The sequence below is a fragment of the Cebus imitator genome, unplaced genomic scaffold (assembly GCF_001604975.1).
Source record: "Cebus imitator isolate Cc_AM_T3 unplaced genomic scaffold, Cebus_imitator-1.0 Scaffold511, whole genome shotgun sequence".
Classification (NCBI taxonomy): Eukaryota; Metazoa; Chordata; class Mammalia; order Primates; family Cebidae; genus Cebus; species Cebus imitator.
The window spans coordinates 64,190-75,408 of NW_016107826.1; the positions used below are offsets into that span (position 1 = coordinate 64,190).

At 35.6% G+C, this 11,219-nt stretch overlaps 1 protein-coding gene across 7 annotated transcripts in view; it reads left to right on the top strand.

The window, feature by feature from the left end:
- FAM172A (family with sequence similarity 172 member A) overlaps positions 1-11,219 on the top strand; it is a 508,558-nt gene that overhangs the window by 33,589 nt on the left and 463,750 nt on the right. For 2 of the 7 annotated variants that reach the window (XM_037733288.1, XM_017514017.2), the window contains exon 2: positions 6,208-6,331. The exons of 1 other annotated variant lie outside the window; for it this stretch is intronic. In XM_037733288.1, the coding sequence (XP_037589216.1) occupies positions 6,226-6,331 (106 nt within the window). In that variant the 5' untranslated portion in view covers positions 6,208-6,225. Of the gene's footprint in view, positions 1-6,207; positions 6,332-7,055; positions 7,082-7,866; positions 8,008-10,941; positions 10,978-11,219 lie in introns of those variants that run through there. 4 more of the 7 variants (XM_037733283.1, XM_037733285.1, XM_037733284.1 and 1 more) reach the window with 4 other exon arrangements.

The window sequence follows — 11,219 nt, forward strand, 5'->3', positions numbered from 1 at the left end:
AATGAGGGTCAGCAGTGGAAAGGCATGACCTAGGATGAGGTAGCACTCTTCAGCTGAGGCCAGCTCTGAAGTGATAAACAGCTGGAGTCTGTTAGCACTCTCTATCCGAACAGCACATTCCCCTTGAAGGGGCATCTGAGTGATTCACATGCATATTATCTTTTAAAATGTAGGTTGAACCTTGAGTTCACAAAGTTTAACAGAGATTCTGGGAGCATGTTTATGGGATGAGAATATTTGATATTGATTTTGCAAATATGTTATTACTGCTATTTCATGGTATAGGTTGTTTTGAAATCTTCTGAAGGTAGTTTGGCCTGGAGTTACGTACATTTAAAATGTTGTTTATGTTTTATTATTTTTGTTTACTATAGAATTAGAGTCTCTTAAGTAGTGTATATGATGTTCATAATTGCCTCATATAAAAGCAATTTTTTATGTTTGTTTGATGCAATCTGCCTTTCTAAAGTTTTGAATGTGATGTTTCTTTTTAAGAATTATTTTGTCTTTGGCCGTAGCGCTGCCGTTTCTACTACATATTATGAAACTTCATAAAAGACTAAATTTTTTTCTTTTGAAATTTGTTCCAGAATTGAGAATCATCTTAGTCTTTAATTTCTTAAGTTTTAACATTGTCACAGATATTCTAAGGTTTTCTATTCTTGCCTTGTTGAGTTCCTGTCTTTTTGCAAGCCAAAAAACAATGCGATAGCTAGCCAGATGATTACCAATTTTGGGACCTATTTAAATGACATAGTAGTGCAATACTATTTCTTTAAAAATACTTTTATTTGATATCTCTTAACTTTTGTCCCTTTTTTCAGATGCTTGATTTACCAAAGTATTGGGAGAGATGATAATAAGTAATTTTGATCAGTCTTGATTCTAAATAGCAAACAAAATATACTAAGACAGTTTTCACTGACAACTTTAGTCTGTAGATATCTATATCCAATTTGCCCAGACTCCAAATTGTAATACTTCCTAATAATAGAAATTAGTACGTAAGAGTAGGTATGAATCTTCTGCAGAATGAAGAAACTGGAATTATTTTTCTAGTGAGGTTGTGTTGTTTGACTGTATCAACATGGTAGAATAGAAGAAACTCATTCATAATTAGGAGTCAGAAGACCTGAGTTAGAATCTCAGCTACCCCTTAACATCTGGGTTGCCTTAACAAGGCTTACGTAGCTTTTCAAGGCCCAGAATGCCTTACCTCCATAAAATGCAGGTATGTCAACTCTGCCTACCTCTGCCGGTTGTGGTAATGACCTAATAAAATAATGAATACGAATAGAACTGGTCATCTTCTGACCAATGTATAAATTTATGACATAGTTGGAAGAGTGTTCTTCCTTGGGCAAATGAAGGTGGAACCCAGATTTGTGATCTTTGTTCAGGCACACATTTTAATAAGTTTTGAAAGGAATGTAAAGGAATATAAATATAATCAAATGGATAAATAAAATGTATTTAATTATGTGAAAAAAATTACGTTCTATTATAATTATTTTCAATATAGTCTTGGAAACCCAAGTTAACTCAACAGATATTTATTGTGAGACTTTATTGTTTGTGCATAGAGTATATCCAAGCGATGCATATTAAAAGGTTCCTATTTCTGTGAATTGGATTGATTTTGGTATTCTTCTGGGGGTTTGAGCACAAATTAATTGGAATCTAGTTATTTCAGATTTTACATGGATTACTAATATTTTTAAAGGGATTTATAGTTTGTAAAATGCTTTCATATGCATTTTTTCATTTAATCTTCATAATAATCCTGCAAAGGTAACTGCTCTTATTTTCATGATTCTTTCCATTACTTAGGTTAGAGAATTTGTTACTTCCTGAAGGTTACTTAGCTACTAGGTGGAGGAACTGAAATTAAAACCTATATTTCTCATTCCAAACCTACTATATCGTGTTGCTTGGGAAACTAAGGAATTATTTTAGATAGACTTGGATTGGAACTGGTTATTCTTAGTCTCAGGAATCTAAGAGGTTTGGCTCCAAAAACTTGATCCAAACACGATTTTGCATTTGTTATAAAAGCCACCATTTTCTACACACCAGGGGCCCATATTACCCTGGACTTTGGTCTTGTCTCTGTTCAGCCTGATTTCTTCATTCTTCGGCTTCTTTTCCAGTGCCCACACACCAACATTTTTTTACTGTAGCCTCAGAATAATTCTGGACAGCATTATTATGAACTAGTCTTTGCTGATGAGCAACTAATGACTATTTTAATTATAATTCGGGTGAGTCTTTTGCTTCCTTATAAATCCTTTGTCCCAGTTATATTTACTGTAATTTAAGTTGCCAGTAGGCTATTTTGAACTTGATTCCTAGAGTCTCACTTAGTGAGCATAGAATCTTTAGGGCCAGACTGGAACTAAACCAGTCCTGGGAACCTCAGAAAATTGACCCAATTTTACTTTTTCTGTGATATATTTTGTACTTTTATCAATACATTCAGAATGTGAAGCAAAAAGGGCTTCTGTTGCAAAATCACCTAATTCGTATTCAATACCTGCCTAAAAACAAACAAACGAAGAAAAATAAGCCTTCTATTTATCTTCCTGTACATTTTATAAGTGCATATGCCACATTTTGAGCAAACAGGGCAAATAAGAAATATTCTACTATTTCATATTTTCAAATGCTGACTGGATAAAGATTACACATGACAAGTTATTTATAGCTTTATACATAGATTCTCTGTTGGAATCATAGAAAGGAAAAAGATATGATAATTGCTTTGTGTAGTTCACAGAATGAAATGGCAAACTGAGATGTTTTGAATCTAGTTTGTACTGTAACCATTTCTAGGAAACCATATTTAAACAGCAATGGTTATCATGAAGTATACAACATGTCAACTGTGTCCCAATTCACATCAGTAAAAACCATCCACACTTTATTCTCTGTAACCTAACCTCCATCAGATAATGCCAAATAAACTATGTCGAGTGCACATATTAATACATATCAAATGTACCAAACAGCTTGCTGGCTGCGTTTTCAGTAGTGTTTATCTGTGATCATGCAGGTTATAACTCTGAATTTTTATTAGGAAAACTAAATTGAGAATTTATAATGTTCTTGATTTAGCTTCACCAGCTGTGCCGCAGCCAGGATAACTCAAGAGGGTAAAAATCTAACACTTGTTAAGAGAGCAGCAGACAGATTGCTTTTGCTTCATGCTTACCTGCTTTTCATCTGCTACTATAAGGTTTAGGGTCACATGTAATAATTAGTTTTCTTTTTTTGAGACAGAGTCTCGCTTTCTCCCCCAGGCTGGAGTGCAGTGGCATGATCTTAGCTCACTCCAACCTCTGCCTCCCAGGTTCAAGCGATTCTCCTGCCTCAGCCTCCCGAGTAGCTGGGACTACAGGTGCACACCACCACGCCCAGCTAATGTTTTGTATTTTTTGATAGAGACAGGGTTTCACCATGTTAGCCAAGCTGGTCTTGATCTCCTGACCTCATGATCAGCCCGTTGGCCTCTGAAAGTGCTGGGATTACAGGTGTGAGCCACTGTGCCTGGCCGTTAGTCTTTGAACTTACATGATATTACTCCAGCAAATTGCTTTGTGAGTTTTTAGGTTGTCTCATATAAAATTAGAATAATGATTATTAATTTTTATTTAATCTTTGAAATCTTGAAAGTGACTCATTGAAATACAAATTTTGATAATGACCCTAGCACTGAAAACGTATTTACAATTTTACCTTTGGTAAACCAGTCACAATGAAGTAATTATATATATTGTTCTGTTCAGGAATCAAACAATTTAGGGCCAATGAAAAATAATCTCATAGTTTATATTTGGAAGAAATAGTGAGTTAGCAAAGGGATAGAGCAAAAAATGCAAGAAGTCTCCTATAGGTAATTAACTTAGTTGTGGAATATTTAACAAAGGGTGCTGTGTGGAATTTCTCATTATGAGTGTTTCTCTCTTTTTTTTTTTTTTTTTTTGAGACAGAGTTTCTCTCTTGTTACCCAGATGGGTGTGCAATGGCGCGATCTTGGCTCACCACAACCTCTGCCTCCTGGGTTCAAGCAATTCTCCTGCCTCAGCCTCCCGAGTAGCTGAGACTACGGGCTGTGCCACCATGCCCAGCTAATTTTTGTATTTTTACTAGAGACGGGGTTTCACCGTGTTGACCATGATGGTCTTGATCTCTTGACCTCGTGATCCACCTGCCTTGGCTTCCCAAAGTGCTGGGATTATAGGTGTAAGCCACCACTCCCGCCCCTCTTTAATTTCTGTTACAAGATGATGTGTAATAAAAAGTTGCTGGTGAAATTTGTGCACCATCATATGGGACTTGACTAATCCCTGAATGGAAATACATAGCCCTTGCAAATATTTATTTGTTTTAACATTATTGTAATTATCAGTCTAGGTCTGGTATATTTTCTTTGCTGCTGCTTGGCTGTTTGATTTGGGAGCTGCAAAGTAAGCCCATAGGAGGGCAGTGACCTTAGTTGTTTTACTCACCGTTGTATTCCCAGAGCCTTGCATATTGCCTACCTTAAATACTAGGATACATTTCTTGAAGGGATATAGACACATTTTATTTATGTAGAATTTATAGAGTTTTGAGTTACCTATACATAGAAGAAAAATAAGAGCTACTTCTGTGCTAAGTGAAAGTGCTTTCCCAGTGAAAAATAGTCTTGTCTTCTAGATATTCCTTTTAGAATATCTCACACCATTGGGTAATAGTAAAATGGCGAGTTATAGGAATGATTGGCTGTATATACCTTCTGTACTATTTAATTCTGAAACAACATTTTATAAATGAAAATATTAAAGAGTTTTGATATGACTTGCCACAGAGGTGTTATTAAGTGATGTAGCTGTGATTCGTTTACGATTAAAAAAGTAAGCTAACATGAGCTAACGTGTATGTTGTACACATAATTATGACTCAGACACTGTATAAAATGTTTTACATTTAACCTCACTATAACACTATGACGGAAACATGATTACATTTCCATTTTACAAATATGGAAAATGAGTCCCAGAGAAGTAAAATAACTTGTCAAGGGCTCATGGCTAGCTCTTAGTGGAGCCAAAGGGTCCTTTCTCTTATAGCACATCACCTACAGTTAGACTTGACACAAGGGCAGTATTGGTTATGGCCATTTGGAACATTCATAGTTTTAAAATATTTATTTTCAGTACTAGTTTTTCAAAAAGTGTTTTCTGTTACAATTTGCTGATTATGGAAATTGATCTGTTTTTAAAGATAGTTATAAAATGTACCCCTGAATGGCAACTGCAGTTTACCTTACAGATAGCAGATCAAATTGGGTTCCTCAGAGGAATATTCAATCTTATTATATTGCCATGAATGTAGTTTTTATATAATCTCATTAACAGTTTTGGATTAATTAAATTTAAATTTTTATATTGTAGGTAATGCACTTTTTTTCCTTTTAAGCTGTAGGAGAGGTGATTTGCTTTACTGTTCATGGGCACCCTGGGAAAAGCCATATATTTTTAGTTTTAATACCTTCCCTTTGGCCAGAGTAGAGCAGAATTAGATTTTAATAAACCGTTATTTGATAATATGATTGTTTACTGGAATGCCGTTTATAGAGTATGGCTTCCAGACATTGATGACATCGTTTCATTTTAAAAAGAGCTAATTTTCCCCTTGAAGTTGCATTTTTAATCACACTATAGGAAATTTGTAGATACTTATAGATTTATGTATTTGCGCCTTCCTTTCTGCTTGTTCCAGAAGGAAGCCATTCTGACCTTGTAATGGCACGTGCTTACAATTTATTTGGAAAGAAATTTTAAATTTTTGGAACTACCCAAAGATATTTTTTAAAAACATTAGGTGATAGGTAACTAAAACTAAATAGTAAGTTTGGCTAAATTCAATTCAGCAAACATTAGGTAACTGTAATGTATAAGGTATTGTGTTTGGTGACATGAGAGAAAGATGAAGAAAACTTGATATCTCTATTCCTGAGGCTTGTATGCCATTAGCTGACTCAGATAAATTCATAAATAAGTCTAATGCAAAGCAGACAATAATAAGTAATATGGTGTAGGCATCAACAAAGTGCAGTGGGAAATTAAGACAGAGAGATTAATCCTGACTAGGAGGATCAAGGAAGTTATCATGGAGTAGCTAGGTTTTGAGTAGAACTTAATTTATTGCTTTCATTCATTCTAGACTGTCTTCTGAAGATTGATGTCTATTTCCTTGAGCTCTTTAATTTTGTTGCCAATTTGGATAAACATGGCACAAATCCAGCAGGGAGGTCCAGATGAAAAAGAAAAGACTACAGCACTGAAAGGTATATACTTAATTTGCTTTTCCAGGAAATTTTCACTGTGCCTAATAAAGGTGTAGGAATATTTAGGTGACCTTCCATTCATTTCAAATCTAAAATAAGAATCTAAGTACCTAAAATATTTGCAATTATTTATATTCCTCACAGCAACTGTTACTGCATCTGAGATGTATGTACTCAGTAAATAAATCATGGAATTATGTAATTTTGATTCTATAAGAATTCTTAATGCTTTTCTTAGTCAATGCCATACATTTAATAATAAAACTAATACATGTTTTGAATCAAGGCTAGTGCCCTTACCTTATGCTTACTGGTTGAAATATCATACTGGATTAGGATAATGATCTGTCTGTTTCTGTATTCTGTCTTTGTGGCATTGGCATTACTGATATTTAAATGAGAGGCCTTCCATTTAACATTTTAGTAGGAATCTGCCTTAGACATTGTTGGGGAATTTTGAATCCTAGAATTAAAAAAGAAATCTGCTACCTGAGTAATTTGACTTCTAAAAGAAGTATCTGTTGTTGAATTGTGAACTAGCTTGCTTGCTCTCTTTTCTCTCTGTCTCTCTCTCTGTCTGTCTCTCTTTTTCTCTTTTTCTCCCTCCCTCCCTCTTTCTTTTCTTTTTTGACAGTCTTACTCTGTTGCCCAAGCTGGAGAGCAATGGTGTGATCTTGGCTCACTGCAGCCTCGACCTCTGGGGCTCAAGCGGTCCTCTCACTCAAGCCTCCCAAGTCGTTGGGATTACAGGTGCGTGCCACCACGCCCAGCTAATTTTTGTAAAGATGGGGTCTTCCTGTGTTTCACTGGCTGATCTTGAACTGCTAGGCTGAAGTGATCTTCCCGCCTTGGCTTCCCAAATGCTGGGATTATAGTTGTGAGCCACCACACCCTGCCAAGTTTTCTTCATTATCATATATTTCAATCTGTCTAGTGGCTTGTGCAAAATCAGATTATCTAAGTAACTTGTGCAAGTTTTCATAGTTGTTTTAATGGTGGAAAAACCTCTTACGGGTTTCCTAAATGTTGAGATACCAACTGTCTTAGTCCATTTTGTGCTGCTGTAGGAATACCACAGACTATGTAATTTTACATGAATAGAAATTACAGTTCTGGAGGCCAGGAAGTTCAATATCAAGGTGCTAGCATATGGCGAAGGCCTGCTTATTGTGTCATGCTGTGGAGTATGGGACAAGAAACAAAAGGGGCCAAACTTGCCCTTTATAATTTCAGTACACTCACCTAAGAGACCAAAGCCCATGGCCTAATCATCTCTTGAAGGTCCTCACCTCTCAGCGCTGTTATGGCGGTACCTAAATTTCAAAATAGATTTTAGAGAGGACAAATATGCCAACCATGGCACTAACTATACCAGATAATAAAGTTACCATTGACTTGTTTGATTGTAGAGTCTGTCTGGCCTTCAAAGGTTTCCAGATGTGCTTTGTAACAGCTGCCCTAGCAGAATATGTACCATACAGTCATGACTATGGCTGCTCTTCTGAACCCCTGGCTGTCCTACTCTGATATTTCAGGCTGGGCTGGATAATAAAGATGCCTCAAGAATCCCTTATATGACCTTCTTTTTTATTTTATCATGAAAGCCTGAAGCAGATACAGGATAAAGCAACCACTTTCTTTGCTTGATTTGTGTCACCATGTTCCTGCTTTTAGAGGTAATTATCTATTGAGAGAATGGTGTAACTAACCCTAACCTACAAAAATGGAAGATGACTAAGGGGATTGCTTTCTTTAGGTTTTCTAGACCAAGTCTTACAAATGTGAGATAGTGATGGCTTAGATTAGGTTGATAGCAAGGGGATGATGAAGGATGGACACATTCTGTGACAGATTCTGGATATGTTTTTAAGGAGGGGATGACATGCTTTGCTGATTTATTGGACATGGGATGTTAGAGGAAAAACTCAGGTAACTCTGAAGGTTTGTGGCTGAAAGAGACCCAAGACGGGTGCCATTAATTAGATTTAGAAAGTGCCAAAAATGTTTGGTGGTGGTGGAAAGCAAATTTTAGGTTTTAAATATATTAAATTGAAATGCTACTTAAACATCAGAGTGAAGATGTTGAGTTTGGGAGAGAGTTTGGGCTAGAGATAAATTTTGCAGATTCATTTACATAGAGATAATATTTAGTCCTAACTGAAATCACTTGAAGTGTCAATGTTGCTAGAAAAGAGATCTGAAGATTGAGCCCTGGGCACTGAGACCTTTAGGGTCAGGAAGCTGAGGAGAAAGTGGCAAAGGAGGCTGAAAAGTAATTTTTAGTAAAATAGGTTGAGAATCAGGAACAAGAGAGAGATCCTGAATGTCAAATGAAAAAATTAAATGGCAGTAATTAGTTAAAGTCATATGCTAGTGATGGGTCAGATTAGATGAGAACTGAGAATTTACTTTTTCATTAGATGATGTGGAGGTCATTGGTGACCTTCACAAAGAGCTGTTTAAATAAATATAAATGAAAGCCTGATTGGAGAACTTTCAGTAGAGAATGGAAAGAGGCATTAGAGACAGCTGTAAACAACCCTGCAGAAGGTTTTACCACATGTTTGTGAGCTGCTGGGAATGAACCAGCACACTCAGAATAATGGATGATTTAGGAGTGAGGGCAAGGAATATATGTCACAGTTTCCATCCAAATACACATGCTGGGTTTCCACCTAGATAGATTTTGTGCATGTTCAGCCTTAATGTGAAAATTTGATCTCCCAAGTTTATACTCCTGCAAGCAGTATATGAGTTCAGATTGACTTTCTGAATTTTAGTGTTAGCACAGTGATGTTAAAAGAGTAGATATGTTCTAGAGATAGAACTATCTGGATTCAAATTCAAGGTTTTCCTACTTACCATGAGTAAGTTGCTTAACTTTTCTGAATCTTGTAACTATATGGATTCAAACTCAAAGTTTTCCTTCTTACCATGGGCCAGTTGCTTAACTTCTCTGAATCTTTCTCTTCATCTGTGCTAGAGGAATAATAATGCTGGGTACAAATGGTATTGTAAGTGTTAATGAGGAGTAAACTTAAAATATTAGAAAATAAAATGGCAAATGCATAGTAAAGTATATTTTGGAACAACAACTTTAGAGCAAACTGATTTGTTCTAAGCCTTATCCCATTAATGGGAAGACAGCTTTATTCTTGAGTTGATTCAAAACTGAGCTATGATATGTAATACAGTGAACTAATAAGGATCACTCTCACCTATTCATTAGAGGATTTCAGAGTTACATGCCAAGATTCACACTTGGAGGTAATTTAACTTTTCACTAATTGAAAAGTGCTTCAGATAACGCATAAATGGTAGAAAAATCTCATAAAATTATATTAGTGGTAAGAAAAATGTCAGGTGAAACTCAAGATGATCAGAGTTAAAGCAGAGCATTCTGGAAGAAAGTAGTTTGAATTAGTTTGCTGTAATAATGGTGATAATGAAGATGGTAAGGAAGATGGTGATGACTGTTATCATTAAAGGAAGGCATACTATGCACCCGACAGTTATGTCGTCTCTTTTGGAGATGGCAATGAAGGTACGCTTATAAAGAATTCTTGCATTTCTTTTTAATTTTTTTTTTTTTAAGAGATGGGGTTTCACCATATTGGCCAGGCTGTTCTCAAACTCAACCTTGTGATCTGCCCACCTCAGCCTCCCAAAGTTCAAGGATTACAGGCGTGAGGCACCGTGCCTGGCCTTAATTCTTGCATTTAAAAAATATTGCCTTTTCTGTTTGCCAGTTCTATAGGGTTTTAGTTTATCTACTGCCTCTTATTGATTTGTTGACCCTTTTTACCTGGATTTCTGAAAATATGTTCTGTATCTAGTTCTCTAGTTCTCTTAGTTTTTATTTACCACTGCCCTCTAACCCCAGGCCCGTTCGAAAATGCCTGCATTTTGCCACAGTGCCTTTATTAAAATTTATTCTGGACATTTATGTTGAGTTATGATCATTATTTGTGATAACTTAATGGTAATATCTTATATGGCTAATAGTACATCAAAACCAAGATATTCATATTGGTACAGTACTGTTAACTAAAACACAGTCATTATTAAATTTTTATTAATTTTTATATGCAGTAGTGTGTGTGTGTGTGTGTGTGTGTGTGTGTGTGTCTCTGTGTTTGGTGTTCTGTACAGTTTGATGCTATGTATTGTCTTGTGCAACCATGACCACAAACAATCAAGATATAGAAGTGTTCTACCACTAGCAAGTCCCTTTTGCTACCCATTTGTAGGCATGTCCCTAGCCACGAACTTCTTCTCTGTCTCCTGGCAATCACAAATCTGTTTTCCATCCCTTTAGTTTTGTCATTTTGTAGATGTTATAGAAGTGGAATCATAAGGTATGTAGTTTTTTGAGATTGGTTTTCTTCAATAAGCATAATGCCTTTGAGATCCATCCAAGTTTTTGTAAATATCAATAGTTCATTTATGTTTATTGCTGATATTCCATTGTCTAGGTATGCCATTTTGTTTAACCATTGACCCTGTTGTAGGACACTTGGATTGATTCCAGCTTTTGATTATTAGAAATAAATTTAATGTGCATATTCATGTATAAGTTTTTATGCAAACATAAGTTTTCATATCTCTAGGTTAAATGCCCAAGAATGTGATTGCTGGGTCATATGGTAAGTGCATTTCTAACTTTATAAGCTAGTACTAAACTATTTTCCAGTGCGACTGTACCATTTTACATTCCCACCAGCCATGTATGAAAGAACCACTTTTTCTACATCCTCCTCAGCATTTGGTGTTATTACTGTTTTAGTTTTAGGCATTTTATTAGATACATAATGTATCTCACTAGTGATGTTGACCATACATCTTTTCTTTTCTTTTTTTTTTTTTTTTTTTGTTTTTTTTTTTTTTT